Source organism: Eublepharis macularius, chromosome 5, assembly GCF_028583425.1.
Source record: "Eublepharis macularius isolate TG4126 chromosome 5, MPM_Emac_v1.0, whole genome shotgun sequence".
Taxonomy (NCBI): Eukaryota; Metazoa; Chordata; class Lepidosauria; order Squamata; family Eublepharidae; genus Eublepharis; species Eublepharis macularius.
In genome coordinates, this window is record NC_072794.1 from 108,768,230 (window position 1) to 108,791,166 (window position 22,937).

General features: G+C 45.2%; 1 protein-coding gene across 1 annotated transcript in view; it reads left to right on the forward strand.

The window, feature by feature from the left end:
- BLTP3A (bridge-like lipid transfer protein family member 3A) overlaps positions 1 to 22,937 on the forward strand; it is a 109,481-nt gene that overhangs the window by 68,736 nt on the left and 17,808 nt on the right. The window contains exons 8-12 of the mRNA XM_054979899.1: positions 5,287 to 5,458; positions 10,582 to 10,668; positions 10,805 to 10,975; positions 14,270 to 14,421; positions 15,470 to 15,611. Of these exons, the coding sequence (XP_054835874.1) occupies positions 5,287 to 5,458; positions 10,582 to 10,668; positions 10,805 to 10,975; positions 14,270 to 14,421; positions 15,470 to 15,611 (724 nt within the window). The remainder of the gene's footprint in view (positions 1 to 5,286; positions 5,459 to 10,581; positions 10,669 to 10,804; positions 10,976 to 14,269; positions 14,422 to 15,469; positions 15,612 to 22,937) is intronic.

The window sequence follows — 22,937 nt, forward strand, 5'->3', positions numbered from 1 at the left end:
GGGGAGGGCAGGATAGAAGTTTAATTTAAACAAACAAACAAACAAACAAACAAATAAATAAGAGTCCATGCTGGTGTTGGGAAGTGCATTATTATGAGTGATAAGTTGTTTAAGGTTAGGGGGCTGCCTGTGGGCAATGCTTCCAATGCTTGTGAGAAAAGAGTATATTGTCCAGCATAGGTTGCAAGTCATTGATGATGCGCTGAACTGATTTGAGCTGAGAGCTGTATGTAGCCATCATTAGTGTTCTATTGTTGTTTCGTTTGGGCCTGTCTTGTAGCAGATTATCTCTTGGTATCATTATGGCTTTGTTGATCTGTTTCCTTACTACACCAAGTGGGTACTGTAGTTCCCAAATTGTCTGTTCTAGATCCTGCAGGTGAGAATCTCTGTCAGAAGGATTAGAACAGATGTGGTTGTAACATAGAACTTGGCAGTAGACAATAGATTGTTTGGTGTGTTTGGGATGGTGACTGGAGGCATGTAGATATATTTGCCAGTCGGTTGGACATTTGCCAGTCGGTTCGACATTTATGGTCTGCCTTTCTCACTTAGACTCAAGGTGGATTACACAGTACAAGTTAGTACAGTCAATTGCACAGAGATTTCAATAAACAATGTAACAGGGTATATAAATGCAAATTTGCAAAGATTTAAAACCAACAGAAGTCCAATACACAGAGTTGAAGAAATACTGAAACAGAGCATTAGCAATTCTAAGACTGACATATTAAACAACATAGATCTATGATATATGATTTACCCAGAGGATCATACTTAAAGCAACAGATAGTACATAGTAGTAAAGCCTGTGGTCCCTATCTCTTCACTGATGCATCTCTTTGAGACTACTACTTTACAGTACAGCCCTCCTATATGAGTAGAAATCCCTCTTGAATCATTCAGTTTTGCATCATTTCTGGAAAGCCAGAAGAGGGAGAGCTTTCCTGATCTCTTCAGGTAGGCCATTCCATAAGGTGGGTGCCACCACAGAGAATGCTCATGTAGAGATAACTGCTGATTTTGCCCATGTGCAAGATGGAACCTGCAGAATTACCTGTTCAGATGAGTGAAGCTGCCAAAGTGGAACATAGGAAGAGAAGTGGTCCCATAGATATGCCGGACCAAGGCCATGGAGAGCTTTGTATGTAATAACAAATATCTTGAATTGAGCCTGGTAACTGATAGGTAGCTGGTGGAGTGACTGCAGAATGGGAGTAATAGTCATGCTCCTAGCTCCTGATAATAAAGGAGCTGCAGCATTCTGCACCAACTGGAGTCTCTGAGTTTCATCGTGTCTTCTGTGAAGTCCCACATGGGATCTGTGCGTGCACAGGCCAGCCATGGATTTTCTAAAGCTCATAGAGGTGTGAAATGCTCGCCTTCACTTTTCATGCACTTTCCTCCCAGGTGTGGCTATTAAGAGCAGGGCGAGCAGCTTCCTCCCTCAGTTCTTCTTTTACCGCCGTTGAGGAAGGACAACTTTCCTTTCCACTCCTCAGAGCCATCATGCTTTATGCGAGTTAGGGCCTTCTGTTCCATGACGTTGAAGACCCTCTTCAAGAAGCGGTCTTGTTGTCGGACAAAGATGGCCCAATCGGATGAGCATGACAAATGCCTCTTATGTCTGAGCAAAGGCCATGACACCTTCCCATGAGTGGTCTGCAAACAATTCAGGCGAGCCATGAAAGGGCATTGCGACTCAAAGCTGCTCTTTGGGAGTCAGCCCTAAAGGGCTCTACTGACTCTAATCACAATGCCACAGATAAAGAACTGCAGCACCCAGAACAGGCCTCCTCAGTTCCACCAGGATGTTTGCCACCCAAAATGGCACAGAAGGACTAGTTGGTTCCAGCCGCTTCTTCCTCGGTTCCAGTCAGAGTCCTCTGCAAAAAAGGCTACGCTCAAGTCAAAGCATGTTGATAAACCGTCAATATCGAAGTCACACAAGAGGAAGAAGTCCTCTTTTTCGAGTCCGACCACTTCAGTTCCAAGAACCCCTTCTCTAACTCTCAGATGTCACTCTGCTTCAGTTCCATCTCTCTCCTTGAAATCATCAAACATCTACTGCCATTTCTCCATTGCCGCCCTCTTTGATACAGCCTGTTGTAAGATAGAGAGGTTCCTAGGTTCCATCTGACAATAACAGTCAACTGGAAATTGGTCATCATCAAAGAGGCCATCAGTTCCATTACTCTATGTATGGTTCACCTTACCATTACTGTGCTTACTGATACGAAGGCCACTGGGTATGTACCTTCCCCCCTCATTACTTCTTCCATGACGAAGACCCCTATGTATCGGTTCACCCAGAACCAAAGCAAAAAACAAAATCTACATTCTGACCATAGTTCCAGAAGACAACACTGCTGTGGAACTGAGTTGAACCATGCTACACTGTTTGATGATAACTCCAATGTCAGTTCATATTTTGTATCAGAATTATTTCCACTAGAATTCTTTACTGAGGATTCTACCATTTCTCTGAGTGAGGATCTCTGCTTGTACACCAAGCAGTTACTTTGGATGGCGAGATCTTTGGAAACTGAGGTGAACTGCTCTGCTCCAACCTTTTCGGATCCAGTCTTCAAAGTCCTTCATTCGGAATCAGCTGGACCTGTAGCATTTCCGATCATGCAAGGGATGCTTCATGTGTCCAAAGATGTGTGGTCCAGACCAGCTTCTACTCCTGCGACATCAAAAAAGCTGGACAAAAAAAGGACTATAGAAAAATGAGATGCTTTATTTGGATAACAAGAGTACAAGTATGAAGTCTATAATTATGCTGATGTTTGTCATAGAGAAAATTAAAAGTTTTTTCTTATATTGGGGGGTCCCTTTATTTTCTCTTTCTTTTTGGTTCTTTTTTTCTTCTCTTTTTAAACTTATATCTGTTTTTTTAAAATTTCAATAAAATTTATATATTAAAAAAGCTGGACAATATGTAAAAGACCAAACAAGAAGGATCAGATTTTCTCTTTACTCACCCCCTGCTAATTCTATTGTCACTGAGTCCCTCCAAAAAAAAGGCCTCTGAAAAAGCACAGGCAACTCAGCTCCGATTGATAAAGACGGCAGGAAACTAGACGTTCTTGGTAGAAAGTTTTATGCTTCCGCAGCTTTGACCTTTAGAATCAGTAATTATGAGGCTATCATAGCCCTCTACCAGCTTTTCTTATGGGAAAAGATAGGCCCATATTTGAATCTAATTTCTGATGACAAGGGAAATCTTGCTAAGATCTTGCAAGGAGAAGCTCTAAGGCTCTCCAGAAAACAGATTAACACGGCCGGACATATTGGCGATTGCTTATCCAGAGCTATAGCCTCCACTGTTGTCATACGTAGACATGCGTTGCTCAGAACCACAGCACTAGCCCCTCACCATAGGATAAGGGTAGAAGGCATTCCCTTTGAAGGCTCAGACCTATTTTTGTCTACTCCAGACAAGGCATTGAAGAAGATTAAGGATGATAAGGTAACAACTAGATCCTTGAGTTTCACATCTTTCTACCCAAATCCATTCAGGCAGAGATATCCCTCGGCCATACCCACCTTATAATAAATATAATTGGTTCCATTCCCAGCCAATGCACATGTTATCCAGAGGTTCTCAGCAGCCTTCTTCCTCCACCTCCATTCAACTCTGTAGGAGGTACTTCAGAGCCAAATCAGAATATGGTTCCTGATCCCCAAAGGATCAGTCTGGCTCAAACAAACAGAGCTTTTGATGCCAGACCCTCTTGTGCCCCACCAGGCATCCACTCACTTCCTCTGCAGTACTGGAAGTTGATCACCCAGGAAGCTTAGTGTTGTCCATTGTCAACCAAGGCTATGGAGTTCAAGGCAGCTCCTCCAAACATTGCACCTCTGCCCAATCCTCCACCTCCCCCATCCTGTTTATAGAGGAAGCGCAGTCATTGTTAATAAAAGGGCCATAGAACCAGTTCTGTCCATTTGCATGGATGGAGTGTTTTCCCGATATTTTATTCTGGATAAAAAGTCATTGAGCCCATGCCCATTTTAGACCTTTGTTTCCTAAACAAGTTCATAGATTTCAAAAAGTTTTGAGTGTTGTCATTAAAGGATGTTTTACCCCTGTTGAAAACTCAAGTTTGGTTTGCTACTGTTGATTTAAAGGTGCATATTTTCATGTTACAATAAATGTTCACTTCAGAAAGTTCCTTCAGTTCCAATGTGGTTCCGAAGAATACCAATACAAGGTTCTTCCTTTTGGTCTCTTTTCCAAAAGGACCCTAATCTCTTTGTCTGATTTAAAGGGCCCCAAAAGTGCCAGATATTCTCTACACAGATGATTTCATATTGGATAATGTGGCTTATTAAGGCTTGCTATAAACAGTCTCAGCAACCATACTCGTTGCACATAAAAGCACATTCTACAAGAGTTCAGTCCACCTTGTCAGCCTTCAAATTGGGCATCTCTCTAGTAAAATTGGGTTAGGCGGCCATCTGGTCTACACTGGCCACATGATACCATTGACAGACTCCAGAAAGTATGCAGTTGTTGGCAAGGCCATTCTGTAGAGTCTTGTGTTAAAGAGCTTCACACCCTCTTCCTGGGTAAGTTAATCTCTGATGTGGGACTACACAGAAGACACAACATGAAAACAGAGTTGCAATTCCCTGTAACTGTTGTTCGTTGAGTAATCTTCTGTGCAGGCACACATCCCTCCCTCTTTCCCTGCTGTGAGCTCTTTTTTCTTACCTTTCTTCTGCACTGGCGGCTTAGAGAACTGAGGAAGAGAGCCACTCACCTCACCTTTTATAACTGCACCTGGAGGAAAGCATGCGAAAAGGCTAAGTGAGTGTCTCTCACCTCTAGAAGTTTTAGAACGTCTGTAGCTAGTCTGCACATGGGAAAATCCCATGTGTGCCTGCCCAGAAGACCACTAAATGAAAACAGTTACAGGTAACTGCAACCCTGTTTAACTTAGAAGGGACACTTACGTACAGTGCATTACCACAGTCAAGTCTTGATGTTACCATGGCATGGACAGATCGGCTGTATCAGGGTAAGGATTAGGGGGCCATCTTCCAGGCTAGACTGAGATTGTAGAAAGCATTTTTTGCAGAAAGCGGGTTTTGCAACTGTTTTAATTTCAAAGCGCTTTTTACCTGTGCCTTGTATTAAATAAATGCCTATCTCTGCTGAGTACTGTGTGAGATCTTTCAGTGCAAACTAAAAAGCTGCAACCTGAAAAATAGGAAGCCGTTATGTTCTTTTGACACTAATCTGATAAATCTGGGGTTAATTTCTCTGTATTACAGATCACACCACCTGCCCCCACTGCTCAACACTCCTGGCCTCAGTCATTTGGGAGCAGTCAAAAAGCAATCAGTCAATACTTTGAGAAACATGACATGAAAGAGTCTTCCTATCACCTTCTCATCTCCCGCTTGGACCTTCACATCTGTGATGACAGTCACACTCGCGAAACAGGTATCTGATCCTGAGCTGAGACCGGAAGAACTGCATGGCGAAGAATTATTCCCTACCACCACCATTTTGATGGTGTTTTGTTGAGTTCAAAATTCTAATTTTTTTTCAAATTGTTAATCTCCCCCCCTCCCCCATATACCATTTCTGTTCTCTTAGGTCCATTTGTTTCATGTGTGTGTATGTGTTATGTGCCGTCAAGTTGCCTCCGACCTCTGGTGACCCTATGAATGAAAAACCTCCAGAGCATGCTATCCTTAACAGACTTGCTCAGATCCTGCGAACTGGAGGATGTGGCTTTTTTATTGAGTCAAGCCATCTCGTTTTAGGTCATGCCATCTTGTTTTAGGTCTTCCTCTTTTCCTACTGCCTTCCACTTTTCCTAGCATTATTGACTTTTCCAGAGAATCTTGTCTTCTCATGATATGACCAAAGTGTGATAGCCTCAGTTTTGTCATTTTAGCTTCTAGATAGAATTCAGGCTAGATTTAATCTAGTACCCACTTATTTGTCTTTTTGGCTGTTCATGGTATCTGCAAAATTCTCCTCCATCACCACATTTCAAATGAATCAATTTTCTTCCTATCAGTTTTCTTCACTGTCCAGCTTTCACATACATACATAGTAATGGGGAATACCATCGTTTGGATTATCTTCATTTTGGTCCCCAGAGAGACATCTTTATCTTTAATAACAACATCAACAACTGATTTATATACCACCCTTCAGGACAACTTAATGCCCACTCAGAGCGGTTTACAAAGTATGCCATTATTATCCCCACAACAAAACACCCTGTGAAGTGGGTGGGGCTGAGAGAGCTCCAGAGAACTGTGACTAGCCCAAGGTCACCCAGCAGGCTTCAAGTGGAGGAGTGGGGAATCAAACCCGGTTCTCCAGATTAGAGTCCCACGCTCTTAACCACTACACCAAATTGGCTTAAGGATCTTATCTAGCTCCCTCACAGCTGGTCTTCCAAATCTCAGTCTTCTGATTTCTTCATTACATTCTCCCTTTTGGTTGCTGATTGAGTCAAGGAATAGAACATTTTGAACAATTTCAAATTCATCATTGTCAACTTTAAAATTGTGTAAATCCTCAGTAGTCATTATTTTTGTCTTCTTGATGTTCAGATGTAATCCTGCTTTGGCACTTTCTCCTTAAACCTTCATCAGTAGTTGTTTCAAGCCTTAATATTTTCTGACAATTTTAATATTTAACTTGTAAAGTTTTGTAACGTATTTGCATGCCACTTGGGAGGGGTTGGGGCCTGGTCAAAAAGTGGGATATAAATAAAGACCAGTTGATGAGTGGCTTTCTTTATGGGCTCTATGCAGTTATATTTAAGTGGCTCATTTTCAATATTGCGACAGAACACAAGAGTACCTGTGCTGGTCACTCAGGGCACAATTGCACATTATGGGGAAATCATGGGGCTCCCAACCCTACATTTTGTTTGTAAGACAAATGCAAGGCCAGTGGGTGCTTGCAGGGGAATATTGGCAATTGGGATGGGTTGCTTAATCCTTCCTGCAGCTACTGATTTCCCCCTGCAAACCCCCCTCTACTGTGTTTTATTGTTTTCCACTCATACCAGATTTTATAACCCAAAGTAAGCTGTTCTTAAGGAAAAACAGCTGGTGCAGAGGTAGAAAGACATTGCAGTTAAAAATTGGCAGAGGGTTGGTTGAGCAGCAATCTTTCCTTGTCCATATAAGTTCTTCCTTGGCCCCTACATTTGCATTAACCTTATCAAGTATAGGTTTGGGAACAGCCATTTACTCATACAACTTCTCATTTTGTGGTGGTAGGAGTGGGGTAGTCTCAATTTCAGATCACCCAGAGATTCTTTTTGCACTAAGCGATGAGAGCAGTTCACTTACTTTGCTGATGATATTGGTGGATTCTTTGTCATGTTATAGACACTGGGTTAGTTTTACTTTATCATATTGGGTTAGAGACAAAGTCCCACAAGCAAAATAACGCTTCCACTGGTGCAAGCAGAGTCAGTTCTTGCCTGTTCTCCCTGTCCATGGTCACCACTTTTCAGTGGGTGTAGGAGGCTACAGTGTGAAAAGAGAAGATAGAAAGATATTCATAGTCCTCTGGAGGTAATCTTGGGCACGTTCAAACTTTCTTCTGAAGGTCTTGGAGCTCTAATTGAGAGAATCTGGAGTAGCTGTCTTAAAAAGTTGTACTGTTCAGCATCAGGAGAATATGACTGCATGCCTAATGTCACTTTCCTAGAAGTAATCCCCATGGAATAACATGGGGTTTGCTTCCTGAAAAAACTTCTTAGGATTGCTTCCTATTTCTGACATTTATATTCTGATATAAATCCTTGAGGCAAAGGACTTTTTGTCTCCTTGAGGAACCATCTTGCTATTAAAGGGCTTTTTCTTGCTGAGTGGATTTTGGTCTTCATTGTTCTCATTCTTTCCCTCAGTGATTGCTTTATCTCTTTTCCCTAAACCTTTAATAGATTCTCTGTCCTGTTCTTTTATCTTTTTGTTGTTTTTGAACCATGTTCCAAAATTTGTCTTTTTCTTTTCTTTTGTATAATTAGAGTGCATGCTTTCCAGCAGCTTAATTATCTAAAGCTGTATACATATCTGAGAAATTACCCTCTCCCTACCCATATAGCACCAACTGCGTTCATCTTTTTTTATTGATCATGATATCCAGGAAAACTTATACTAGATTTGATTTTTGTGGAACTAAAAGATATACAGTAACAGACAATATCTCTGTCTTGCTATCTTTTTATTTTCTTAAGGGCTCCCATTTTTTTACTGCAGTAATTATATATAGAAAAGAGTCCAGTAGCACCTTTAAGACTAACCAACTTTACTGTAGCATAAGCTTTCAAGAATCACAGTTCTCTTGGTCAGATTCATCTGACCAAGAGAACTGATTCTCAAAAGCTTATGCTACAGTAAAGTTGGTTAGTCTTAAAGGTGCTACTGGACTCTTTTCTATTTTGCTACTACAGACTAACACGGCTAACTCCTCTGGAGTAATTATATATGTAGGGATAACTCACCTGTTAAAGAAATAATCTCTGCTCTGAAACTGAAAGTCCACTGTAACAGAATATAACATACCTTGGAGTTATGGGGATCTACCAGCATCTAACTGTCCTCCCTTCAGGTGAAGAGTTTCTTGTGTTGGTTGTTGTGGGTTTTCCAGGCTGTATTGCCGTGGTCTTGGCATTGTAGTTCCTGACGTTTCGCCAGCAGCTGTGGCTGGCATCTTCAGAGGTGTAGCACCAAAAGACAGAGATCTCTCAGTGTCATAGTGTGGAAAAGATGTTGGCAGGTCATTTGTATCTACTCAGGAGGGGTGGGGTTGAGCTGAGTCATCCTGTAAGAGTTTCCCAGGGTGTGGAATGCTAATAGCGGGAGGCTTCACTGTATCCTGAGGCGGTTCTTTTGCATATGGATTGGGGCTTGATGTGCTAATCTTCTCTGCAGGGCTATTGTCGAGTATAGAGTGTTTTGTTGTCCTGGTGTTTTTTTTCAGAACTGGAAACCATGCTCTGTTCATTCTTAAGGTTTCTTCTTTCCTGTTGAAGTTTTGCTTATGCTTGTGAATTTCAATGGCTTCCCTGTGCAGTCTGACAAAGTAGTTGGAAGTGTTGTCCAGTATTTTGGTGTCCTGGAATAAGATACTGTGCCCTGTTTGAGTTAGGCTATGTTCCGCCACTGCTGATTTTTCAGGTTGTCCAAGTCTGCAGTGTCTTTCATGTTCTTTTATTCTTGTCTGGATGCTACGCTTTGTGGGCCCGATGTAAACTTGTCCACAGCTGCAGGGTATACGGTATACTCCTGCAGAGGTGAGGGGGTCTCTACTGTCTTTTGCTGATCGTAGCATCTGACAGTAGAGACCCCCTCACCTCTGCAGGAGTATACCGTATACCCTGCAGCTGTGGACAAGTTTACATCGGGACCACAAAGCGTAGCATCCAGACAAGAATAAAAGAACATGAAAGACACTGCAGACTTGGACAACCTGAAAAATCAGCAGTGGCGGAACATAGCCTAACTCAAACAGGGCACAGTATCTTATTCCAGGACACCAAAATACTGGACAACACTTCCAACTACTTTGTCAGACTGCACAGGGAAGCCATTGAAATTCACAAGCATAAGCAAAACTTCAACAGGAAAGAAGAAACCTTAAGAATGAACAGAGCATGGTTTCCAGTTCTGAAAAAAAACACCAGGACAACAAAACACTCTATACTCGACAATAGCCCTGCAGAGAAGATTAGCACATCAAGCCCCAATCCATATGCAAAAGAACCGCCTCAGGATACAGTGAAGCCTCCCGCCATTAGCATTCCACACCCTGGGAAACTCTTACAGGATGACTCAGCTCAACCCCAACCCTCCTGAGTAGATATAAATGACTTGTCAACATCTTTTCCACACTGTGACACTGAGAGATCTCTGTCTTTTGGTGCTACACCTCTGAAGATGCCAGCCACAGCTGCTGGCGAAACGTCAGGAACTACAATGCCAAGACCACGGCAATACAGCCCGGAAAACCCACAACAACCATCGTTCTCCGGCCGTGAAAGCCTTCGACAATACAGTTTCTTGTGTAATCAGGTGTTTTAATACAAGTTTATGAATTAGGATTTTTCCCACAAGTGATGTTTATCTGTTTCACTATATGTTTGTGTTATTTGGATAAATATTATTGCATTGATGCCTCATAAATCACTCTGATTTTCCTATTTTGGATAGAAAAGGTAGATATTAATGTTAAAAATAATACCAGCTTCCCTTCCATGTTGCAACTGGCAGACATTTCTTGGTGCGTATTGGCTGTATTCCCAAGAATAATTTAAGAAACCTCAATGGAACCTGGGCTGGATGCCAGGGCTTGGTGATATTATAGTGTAAAAAGGAGGATAGGATTACTATTGATCATAAACTTGTCTACTCCAAAGGAATGGGTGTGTGATGCTTGTAACATTGTGATTCAACCTCTTATGTCATTATGAGAATCCCAGATTGATACCTTTCAAAGAGGAATATACACTCCATCAAATTTTCCTCACAGTCTTATGTGGAGTGTGTGTTGCCCATTGTTTTGATGTTAATTCCATTTTACTATAGGCACTTCTAGACATGGAGTAATGGGAGGTGCAATGCAGCTGACCTTTAGGAAGATGGCTTTTGACTATTATCCTTTCCATTGGGCTGGTAAGAATGTTTCATGAATAGTTTTTTTAAGTGTATCAAAGTTTAAAAGAATGGAAATGTAAGAGATTTTCATTTTAAAAGAACCCTAACTTGAGAAAGGAAGGAGTGCTGTTTATAAGGCCTCTGTTTGATTCAGGGGACGGCTGCAAGCACTGGGTGCGGTACTGTGATGCCATGGAGACCCGAGAACAATGGGCAAAAAAGCTGGTGAATGAATTCCAGAGCAAGATGGGAAAACATGTTGAAGAAATAAGCTCTTCATCCTCTAGAACTCTAGGAAGGGAGTCTCCCTTCAAAAACAGACCAGGTAACACATGAAACTTCAATTCCATATATAGAAATTCAGTAATTTGGGGAGGCATGGTGAGACTCTCTGTATGAACTAAATCCTTTTCCATACTGTTTTTGAAACCTTTGCCTTGTGTTATGCCAAAATGACTCAGGTACTGTTTTAAAACTGTCTAAGTTAGGGAAAGAGTATAGTAAAATAAAGGTACCATTAGAAATGCTGCCTACGTTGAAGCATTGCTTTAATTCTGTAAAGGCTTCAACATTTATATTTGTGCAATGTACAGCCTGTGCTATAGAAAGTAATTCTTGTTCCAGAATGCAGGTGGCAGTGTCTTGTACTCTGAATTTGACCCAGTCAAAACCAAAGCCTAGAATCCGGCTCAGAAACTAGTGCGGGATCTAGCAATTTGAATCTGCCAAATTGTACATATGTTGCAACTGTTTACTTCGTGCATCAGCAGGCTTGCAGAAAAGGAGAAAGTCCCTCTCTTACTATTAAGATGGGCTCTGCATACCAGCCTCTTTACTTCTCTGCTGGCCTTCAGGGAAAGGATTAGTGATTCACTTTGCAGTGGGCCAGCTTGTTAATAGAGACAGTACAAGTGGCAGCTTGTGATAGAAGTTCCAGTGGTGCTGTGGTGTGGCAGAAATTTTTGCTGTACTGCCTGCTTCACCCCCCCCCTCCTTTTTTCAGTGCAAGACATTTGTATTAAATTACTGTGCCTTTGTGGCATTTCACATTTTTACTCATTGAATCTGATCAGGATCTAGGATTGCCAGGTCCCCTTACCCTCCTGGTGAGAGGTGGGAGACTTGGTGGTCACCTTTAGCATGGAGCTCTTCTTGCTAGCTTGCGCATGCACTTCTGGAGCTGCACGATGATGTCACTTATGGGAACTGATGGCATCACACAGGGCCTTGTGCTGCTCCTAGGAGCGCTCCTGCACTCTGCAGCAGGCCAATTTCAGCCCGTTTGGGGCCTAAATGGGCCCACTGTGAAATGCAGGCGCTCTCCAGGGCCCTCCTGGCAGTGCTCTCATACTCTGCAGTGGGCCAAATTGGGGCCAAAATTGGCCCGCTGCAGAGTGTGGGAGCATTGCTGTGGCGGTGCGACATTGTCATGTAGGGCCCTGGAGTGCTCCCACGCTTTGCAGTGGGCTGATTTCAGCCCCAAGCAGGCCCAATTTGTCCTGTTGTGGAATGTGGGAGCATTGCCAGGAGGGCCTTGGAGGGCTCCTGCACTTCACAGTAGGCAAATTTAGGCCCCCAATGGGCCCGTTTTGGCCCATCGGGGGGCCCAATCAGCCAGTTGCGGAGTGCAGCAGTGCACTTGGCCCCCTGGGAGCTCACCCCAGGAGGAACGTTCCCCTACCTTTTCCCCCTGCCGGCCAGGTAAGCGGTGGGGGGTGGGAGCAGGGTATCCCCCGCCCCGAGCTGGCAACTGGTAACCCTATTGGGATCTGTAGGAGCACATGTGGGGCCATTGCACCAGATCCTAGAAAATTAAGTTGCTGCTGCTGCCACCACCAGCACTTCCCCCACCTCCCCGCTTTTTGTCTAGTGCTCTTAATACAGAGCTGCATGCAGGAAGAGATCCAGCATGAGTTTTAGCTGAGCCCATTGCTAGAGGGCACTCACACCAGCCACTCACCTTCTGAATGTATGAGAGAAGCTTGTCTTCAGGTTGCTTTGGGTAAAGCAGGGCCAGCAGGCACAGCAAGCAAAATGCACCTTCTCCTTTTGCCTTGTTTATTTGGGCAGATAGGCATAGCTTGTGGAGGAATAATAGGAGAATACATTCTGGAGTCTGAGAGTGAAAAAAACTCAGCCAACCCTGTAAGAAAGGGCCTTATTTTTATTTATATTAATAATGAACTCTATTTTAAAAAGAAAACCAATTCTATTTCCTCTTCCCCAAGTTAGAGACGTGCAGGAGTATACTAGGGGTATTGAAATTCTGTCTCATCAGCCACTTCAGGAAAAGAAAAAGAAAAAAGAATGAGTTGAACTGCCATGAGGGCTTTTTAAATACCTTGTGATGAGATCTAAATGCATTTGGAGTTTTGTTTGTCCCACTTTTCTCTCCAATTGGGACTTGTAGCAGCTAAAATTAAATAAATCAATACAATTGCATTCCGTTTTGTTTAAGAATGATTAGAAATGGGTTCTTTCAAACCCCATTTCCTTTGCCTGGGACTGGAAACTGAAGAGTATTGTATGTGATTAGAGGGGGAGAGTCTGTTACACCTCTAATAATTCCTCACTGAGGATTATAATTTGTGTGAATAAGCATTCTTTTGTGGAAAACTGATATGGGAGACTGATTCTAAAATTCATAGTGTGATCTGCAATAAATCACCTAGTGTGAAATTAGGGCTTTATCGATTTAGCATTTCTGTAGCCCATGTGAATGTAAGAGGGAAGTGGGGCAAGGGGCTGCTCCTTTTTCTTTCTGGAGACCAATGCAAAGTGAAAGAAAAGACCTTGCTCCTCCCCGAGTACTTTGGCTGCACAGAGGTCAGTGGTGATGAGGAATAATTGATTTTTGTAAGTCATGCCAAAATTTGTAGAACTTTTCCACTAAACTGCAAAAACTACTGCCCATGTTCCTGGAGCTGAGGGCAGGAACATGAAAACAAAACTACCTGTATTTTTTTAAAAAAAATAAGCATTCACGTACTCTGCTTTTTCTGAAAATCTGTTACACATCTTCAATAAATTTCTTCTTCTTTGGATTTAGTGCCATGTATCAGAACAAAACTTTGTGTGCATATACTAGGGTTGCCAGGTCCCCTTACCCTCCAGGCGGGAGGTAGGAAACCTGGTACTTACCTTAGTGGTGTGCATGCACCCCTGGCCTGCGCGATGATGGTGCTTCTGGAAAGTGACATCATCACACAGGCCATGTGCTGTTCCTGGGCACGCTCCCACACTCTGCAGTGGGCCAAATCGTGCTGCTGTGGGAGCCTGGGAGCTGGGGTGGCGCGATGGGCCCTGGAGTGCTATTGCACTCCACAGTGGCCCAAATTGGGCTGAAATTGGCCTACTGTGGTGTGTGGGAGCGCGCCACACCACCTGTGAGTGTGCCCTGGGAGGTGCATTCCCCCACCTTTTCATCGGCCAGTCAGGTAAAGGGGGTGGGTGGGGGAGAGCAGGGGATCCCCCGCTCCCAGTGGGGGACTGCAACCCTAGCACGCACACTCACATATGAGTGAAAGAAAAAGAGAGTGTGATATCTAGACTTGTTTTCATGTATAATGGTTGTATGATGGAATTCTATGTTCTGATGGTATTTAAAAATGTCTTTAAGATGCTCCTCGTTCCCAAAAAGGCTCTCCAGAGGAGAGTGTAACTCCAGTGGGAGCACTGCCGCCTCACCTATTTGAATTCCAGAGGCCTGCATGGAATAGACTCCGATCTAGCTGTGTAGTTATTCGAATAGATGATTTGGATATTCATCAGGTAAGTTTTTAAAAATCACTGGTGAAGGTGAGTGTAACATGTCTAAATTGTTTCTACTGCCTTCCCATGTTAAGAAGCATTGCATCCAATTATATTGGTTTTGATCCAGCAGTCCATCAACAGTAGGCACAGATGGCCGTGGATTTTTCCTGTGGTTTCCTTCTAGCAGTTCCACTCCCACCCACCTCCAGGAAGGCTGATTTGCAATATTGCAAGACCCATCTAGACTAATAATTTATTGGGAGCTGCACTGTTGAGGAGGAAGGAGACAAAACTGTGTTCCTGTCCTTTCATTAGTGGTGTTGTATTGACAGATGGAGGAGAGAGGGCAACTTCACCTCTTTTCTCCTCGTCAGTACACCACCACACTTGATTATTAGTCTACATTGGTCCTACCACCATGGGAACCAGCTTTTCTGGGGTCAGAAAGGAATGGGAACATGAGAAAAATCCATGTTATTTGTTCCCATGGATTGCTGGATGCAACCATTATTTGAAAACATTTGAGAGAGATCTAGTGAAAAGAAAAACTCTGCTGCTTATGTTCACACTGGATACTCACTGCACATCATCCTTTCCCTATTGTTTCAGCCATATAAACTAAATAATAGATTTAAACATACACTCGCTTATTTTTTCAGTTTACAGTATAAGTGCCCAAGACATTATGATCTTAGTTACAATGATCATAAATATTGCTCTGTGGCTCAAAGTAGGGCTCTTATTGAATATTTTCATTCTAAGTTGCTGCTTTTGATACCGTATTTTACATTATCTTCCTTCCTTAGGTTAGGTAGTTACTTAGTTTGCTCAGATATTTACTGGCTGATCAATAGTAATAGTTTTTAAAATCAGATTTTTCATGCCATAGTGTTACTCTGCTTCAGAGCATTTAAGTTTTTCAGATTCTACCCTGATCAAGTTCATGAAGACCACAGTTCCACAACTCCTTTTATTTCAAAACTAAAATAAAAATGGAAGGCTGTGACACTTTCTAGATAGTCATGTTTCTGACTGAAGGTTTATAACATAGTGAATTTTTCTTCAGGTTTCTACAGCTGGACAACATAGTAAGAAACCGTCAACCCTGCTTTCATGTAGGAGAAAATTGTTGGTTCTTCCTGACCAAATCTCAGCAATTCATATGGAGTTCACCGAGTACTACTTCCCAGATAATCCAGACTTTCCAGGTAACCATTCTGCATCTGCTTGGGTTTCTCTGATCAGTGGTCTATAGCTATTTCTCGCCCTGAAGCTATAGCAATTTATTTTTGCAACTTTCTCTCAACTTGGAAATTTGTTCCATCTAGGTCTGTAAGGGCATACCTTCCTTGCATTCTTGTTGAGTAAAATGTGATTTTTATTTTATTCAATTTATATTCCGCTCTCTCCTCAAGCTGGCTCAGAGTGGATCACGGGCGGTAATAAATACAATAAAAACAAATTACATAAATTAGATTAAAACATCAGTCACATCACCCAAATATTAAAACACATGTTTGGGACAGGGTGGCCGGCTATCAGATGACAACAATCTGGGGAGCAACACTCCTACCCCTTGGTAGGAGGTTGGTTTTTCAGCCAGCCTGTCTCAACCCTCATATGCCTGGCAGAACATCTCTGTCTTACAGGTCTGGAGGGCCCGGGTTTCCACAGACAGAGAGTTCCATCACGTTGGGGACAGGGCTGAGAAAGCCCTGGCTGTGGTTGAGGCAAGGCAAACCTCCCAAGGGCTAGGACCACCAGTAGATGCTTATTTGCCAAATGGAGCAGTCTCCGGAGAACATATGGTGAGAGGCAGTCCCACAGGTATGCTGGACCCAGTCCGCTAAGGGCTTTAAAAGTTAAAACCAAACCTTGAACCTGATCTGGAATTCAACTGGGAACCAGTTCAGCTGGCCAAAAACTGGTGTGACTGGAGTGGAGGCCCGGTCAGAATACGCGCTGCTGCATTCTGGACCAGTTGTAACTTCTGGATCAGACCCAAAGGCAGCCCAGCGTACTTTCCAGGTAACCATTCTGTATCTGCTTGGGTTTCTCTGATCAGTGGTCTACAGCTGTTTCTCTCTCAGAAGCAAAGACAATTTATTTTTGCAACTTTCTCTCAATTTGGAAATTGTTCCATGTAGGCCTGTAGGGGCATACTGTTACTAGAACTGCTCTATTTGAATGGGGAATTAGCTAGCAGCCTGGAACTAAATTTAGTGCAGATCTTAACCAATTGTATACCGGGGTCCCTCTCCAGACGCTCATGCAATAAAGAGGCAGACTAAATAACAGTACAATGTGTTTTACTAAATAATGTGGCATATGCCTGAACTAGCACACGCATACAAGATTACACACAAGAGCTAGGAAAACAGAGTAGGAAAATAGAGACAGTTGCATTAGTGGGGTAGCCCACTTGAGAGCGATGAAGTTGGGTATACTCATAATCCCGATGTGGAGCAAAGACGTAGCAGCGAGATGAGATGGTCTAATGGCTGCACTAGATCCAATAGAGTGACAACAAGGAGTCTGGATAGGAATGGCATGCGTACCATGTGGCCAGAGAGGCCAGCTTAAATACCCCAAAACGTACCCTGGGGCTGGTGCAGTTCCCAGTGGTTCTCACGGGTGAAACAAAGGTTTTAATGGCTCTACAACTACCCTAGATGGGCCACTTTTAGAATCTGATTGTATTATTGTGACACCTTAGGAAGAGGCGACAAAGGAGGGAGGGGGAGATCCGGGCGTGTTGAATGGATGTTCCAGCGAACAGGGCTTGTCCTGTCGTCATCGTCTCTGGAATGCGGAGGCTGCTTTGAGATGCATCCCGTAAGTGCTTGGGATGGTCGGCACTTAGCTTCTTCTCCGGGGCGGCTATTAAGATATGCAGAGCGAGGCGAGGTTCGCCTCTGTGGACGTGATCTGCTTGCTTCTCCGAAATGGCTTCTCTCAGCAGGCTGCTCAGGCTGGTCTTCAGGCTGCCTGAGAACATGGCTGCCGGCTGGACATGGCTGGGGCTTGCTAGCAGGCTGCCCGGTAGCGAGGGCAAGCTGGGTGACCGGCCCGCAGGAGGCTCCGGGCGGGGACTGGCCAGGGGGTGCCTGGTCAGGCTCTCTGAAGGTCTCCCTGGCTGGCATCTTGCTGCTAACAGCGTGGCTTGGGCCCAGGTGAGGCAGGCTTCCGTGGAGGCAGGGAACAGCAGGTACAACACAGTCCCTAACAGAGATAGGAGACAGGCATAGTCCGTGGTAGATCAGCAACAGGCAGGAAACAGACACGTGTATTAAAGTGCACACGTGCGAGGCAGTCTCTGGTGTAGCTATAAAGCAGCAACGCAGGAAACTGCTACAGTCCATTGCAGGCCTTAGAGCAGGAGAGGGGGGCTCCTTGGCAACAATACCTTCCTTGCCTTCCTGTTGAGTAAAATTCATTCCTGTTGAGTTGCAGTAGTCCAACCTGGAGGTGACCGTTGCATGGATCACTGTAACTATGTTGTGGACTGAGAGGTAAGGAGCAAGTTGCCTAGTCTGACAAAAATGGAAGAATGCAGATTTGGCAACTGCCATGATCTGAGCCTCCATTGACAAGGAGACATCCAGAACCACACCCAAACTCCTTGCCACTGGCATAAGCGTCAGGGCGTCCCATCAAGGGGTGGGAGCTGGATCTCAGAATCTTTCAGCCCACAGCCCAGGTAAAGGACCTCCATCTTCATACATCTTCTTGTTCCTTGAAATCACTTCTGTTCTCTAGAAAAAGCAGTAAATAATATAGAGACAAGAGAGAAGGAAAAATGTCACCACCCCCACCCAGATTTACCTGGCAGCTGAATTGCAGCCTGTGGGGCAGTGTAGGGGTACAAAGACATGGCGGTTGCCATGTGGCTGTTCCAGCAGCCCCTTGCATTGACCAGGAAATTCAAATTCTGGGGCTGGCCAATCAGGGGCTGTATGGGCAAGCTGGCCAGGGGCAGGGCTGAGCACTGGACCTGGGAGGCGCAGGTTCCTCTCAGGTCTGGCAGCATGGTTCTTAAGGAGCCACCAGCTTCTTCCTTTTATCACTCGTGGTTCAGTGACAAAGGCGAAGGAGCTCTGAGCGGCAATCTGTGATCTCAGCGGTGGTAGGTCAGCAGCGGCTCCTTCAACCTTGCAGTAGCTCCGAGGTCCAGCCACAGCATCGGCAACACGGCTCCTATGTCGGCCTGGGCTGTATCAGACCAGACATCTGTAGCTCTAGCAGCCCTGAGCCATGCTGGCTGGCCAAGAAGAAGGCCAAGAGAGGGTGCAAGAGGTCTTGGTGGACCAGGCATTGGATAGAAGACAGCAGTGGATCCACAGGTGAGTCCTCCTCTTCAGACAAAGCCAAGGACCTGCGATAGGATTATTGGGCCACCGCAGCCTGAGCATCTGGCCTCCCAGCCTGGGCACTGCACAGGCATGCTAAACTGTCAAAAGGGGGTGCAGATCCCAATGACGTTTGGGCCACTAGGGACGCAGAGGATTCCTCCTCAGTTGTCTCATCCTTTACAGATTATGATCCACCTTGCCCAGGGATCCACCTTGCCCGCAAGGTTTGGGAACACATTTTGGATGGCCATTACATGGACATCTTCACAGTGATAAAGTTGGAGGCTGAGGATGGGAGGGGTTTCCCTCCTCTAAAAGGAACCAGGAAGGGATCCAGGAAAGAGGCTGTTGATGCTCCTTGAACAACTGATTGGAGGGGTACGTGGAATTTATGGGGGTTGTTCAGGTCACCGACCCCAAAAGGGATTGGCACCTGACCAACTACATGGAGAACGTCCTGTGGGCTCGGGTGTTGGCAAGAGACACAGCAACTATTGAATACGATAAGGCATTCTGCAAGCTGGCCTCTCACAGCCCCAGGGCAAGGTGGGAACTCATCAGCCAGAAGCTTTGGCTCTGGCTGGTGGGACTCTACATGAAGGGAAGGGGCGATGCCACCATGAGTGGCCAGTAGTCCAGCAGGCTTGTGCTGGGAATACATGAGCGGCCGATGGTCCAGGGGCTTGTGCTGGGAATACAACCAAGGGAGGTGCCAGTGCCTGTGATGCAGGTTCAACCACAGTTGTGATGGCTGTTTCGGGCCTGATCCCTGGGTATCCTGCCCTCGTGACACCTCCTCTTCTCAGCCCTTTGGAACTGGCTGGTCCTCCGCCAGTGGCTCCCGTGAGGAGGAGGATCTGGTGCCTCTGCTGCCCAGCCTGCTGGCTCTGGGAAGTAGCCTAGTGTCTGCGAGCCTGGGGTTTGTGGTTTCCCCCATTAGGCTGGATGCCCTGTGCCCCCTCCTCCTTTGCTACCCCAGCAGGCGGGCAGCTCTTTACCTGATGGAGGGATTTTCCTGTGGGTTCCACATCCCCTTTACTGGCCCTTGGATCCCCACCACCTCTGGCAATCTCAAGTCATGGCAGAAAAAAATCAAGAAGGAGGTTTCTGCCGGCCAAGTCACCAGCCTGTTTGCTGTACCCCCCTTGCCTAATTTGCAAGTCTCGCCACTTGGGGTCAGTCGTAAGAAGGCCTAGAGAGAGTTCCGTCTTATCTATTATCTGTCTTACCCAAAGGGCTCTTTGGTTAATGAGGCCATCCCTCCCGAGCCCAGCTCCGTTAAATACATGTTCTTTGATCATGCAGTACGGCTGATCTGGTCCTGTGGTCCTGGTGCCCTTATGGCCAAGTGTGATATTAAGTCCACCTTCAGCCTGTTGCCTGTCCATCCCGATGACTTATGTCTGCTGGGATTTAAAGTTGGGGACAGGTGGTACATAGACAAAGCTATGCCTATGGGGTATTCCGTCACTTTTGCTGCCTTTGAGACCTTCAGCACTTTCAATGAATGGGTGGCCAAGGATCGCATGGGTTCCCCCCTCATATCACCTGTTTGGACAATTTCCTTATTATGGCCCCACCCAATGGCTCGGCTTGCTCTGATCGCCTGCTTGCATTCCAGGCTTTGGCCTGTGACCCTTGCCCAGGAAAAGACGAGGCTTCCTGCCTTGCGTTTCTGAGTATAGAGCTGGATTCTGTGGCTGGGAATCCTGCTTTCCTCTTGCAGGATTTGATTGCCTCCACCTTGTCTCGGCAAAAGTGCACTCTGAGGGAACTCCAGTCCTTCAAATCACACTTGAACTCTGCATGCCGTGTCGTGTTCCCATGCCATGCCTTCTGTGCGCTACTTGCTCGGCCATGGGCGGTGCCCTGGCATCCCATCACCATGTCTGCCTCACAAGGCGCCTCAAGGAGGACTTGGGATTTCTCTTTGGCAAGATGTCTGGGACTTGGGTGCTGATCTTCAGGTCCATTTGGATGCAGCTGGTAACCTCAGGTTTGGGGTTTTTCTCAAGGGGCTCTGGTGCACTCAACTGTGGCCTGATTCGTGGGACAGGTCGGGCATCATTAGGGATCTGACATTCCTTGAGCTCTTCCCCATCTTGGTTGTGGTGGTGGTTTGGCAGGAATTGCTCAGGGACAAGCGGGTCCGCTTCTGGTGCGACAACCAGGCAGTTATGCATGTTTTAAACTGTCAGTCCTCTCACTCTGAGCGGGTAAGGAGTCTTTGTGCTGGTTTGTCTCTCTGCTAACATCTTGTTTTCAGCTCGGTATGTGGCAGGTATAGATAACCATGAAGCAGACAACTTGTCTTGATTCCAGATGGAGAGGTTCTTCATCCTGGTACCATCTGCCTGTCACACCCCAGACTCCTTCCCAAAGGACCTGTGGCACTTGGGAACGGACCATAATACAGGGAGTACTCAGCTCCGTTTTCCCTTCCACTTTGCGGACCTATTCACCTGCCAGTGGCAAATTTCTGTCCTTCACAGCTAGCAACAGGCGGGCTGTGGGCTGGCCGACTTTGCAGATCATGGTCCTGTGGTATCTGGACCATCAGCGATGTTCTTTTGGTTTGGCTGCGGCTTTAGGATCTTTGGTGGGCTTCATTTTGTGGCTCTTGTGGTGGTTTGATATTGGGTTTGGATCCTTTTGGGGGGAGATTAGGCCTACATGCCCAGTCTCCCCAGTAAGGGGATTCCCCTAAGGAATCTTGGGAGTGAGTTATGGTGGTGCATGCCCTGCGAGGGCTGATGGTGCATACTACCAGGTGGCAGGGGATCCACTCAGGGGTATACGCCCACGTGGTATCCCACTGGCTGCCACTTTTTAGTTTCCCCCTCTTCTGCAACAGGCTGAGGTGGCACGGCGGCTTATGACAGGCAGGTTAGCCAGGTCAGCCGATGCTCAGGATCCGCCTCCCATGCATCATCAATGCTCCTTAAGCTGTTATTCAATAAAGTTGTGGCCTCCTTTTTACTCTAGTCAGCTGTGTCTGTGGTTTTTGTCCCCATGCCTCCCTCCCCTCCTCTACTTACTTATGCTTGGCTGCAAATGAAAACTGCTCTCTAAAAATAAATTATTAGGATATGTTAGATCAGGTGGCTTTCTTACGTTTGACCAGAGTGCTCTCAGCAACACAGGATCCAGTTCTTTTTTCTTTGTACTGAAAGAATACCAGCTTCTGTTCTTGGGTATCTGCTACTAATCTCTGTACAGTTATCAGTACAATGTTTGGACTTTGTGAGGCTTTTTTAAAAAATTCACAATGAGTGCTGGACAACTTAATTCTTGCAGAATTGTTGGGATTCTTAGATGTAAACTGGCCTTGGTAATGCAGAGAGGGGGACTATGGAAAGTTCTAATCATTTCTGCATCCCTTTTCACCTGAACTTCTATTGACTCTCCTGTATTTTTCCAGTTCCTCCAACTCTCTCCCCATCTTTCCTTCCATCACTTAGAATGTTGCCACGGTGCAGGGCAGGACGATGGAGGGTCAAGGAAGCAATGCCTCCTCTCATTTACTCCTCTTTCAGTTCAGCTTCTGTTTGGTGGGATGATGGTAAAGCATTGACAACGTACTTTCCATTCCCTTGGGCCCCTCAAGCTACCCCATGCTCTCAGTTAAATATAGTATATGGCATAAGAGGTCTTACATCTTCTTAGCGGTTTCCTAAATTTTCCCATTTACAATGGCTACATTTCAGATGTCACATTATATCACAGTTTATAAACCATGATTTGATTAAACTGCAGTTTAATTTCCTGTCCAAATGCTGGCTACCCTGTTAACTCTTGTTACTTGCAGGGCTGCAAACTGGGTTTCTTACCTGGAGTTTTATCCCAGTTTATGAAAGCTGACCTGTAGTAATTCTGGATAGCTGTTATATCCCGCTGCAGGAATCCTGGCTTTTTCAGTAGCACTGCCTTGCACTTCCCTACACAGAGTTGCAGCAAAAAAAACCCTTGCCATTCTTGCTGGGGTTATCTCTTACTGGCAGGAGACAAACTGGGACTTCCAAGCAGAGACTGGTTAGTTTCAGTTGTCAACTGCATAGTTTAAATTAACTACAGTTAATCATGAATTCTAAATGTAATCTCTGTCTCCTAGAACTCACTGGGAGGTTCTGGGAACTAGCCTGCCCCTGTCAGGGTTGTCCTACAGCATAGCCCTGTTTCTTG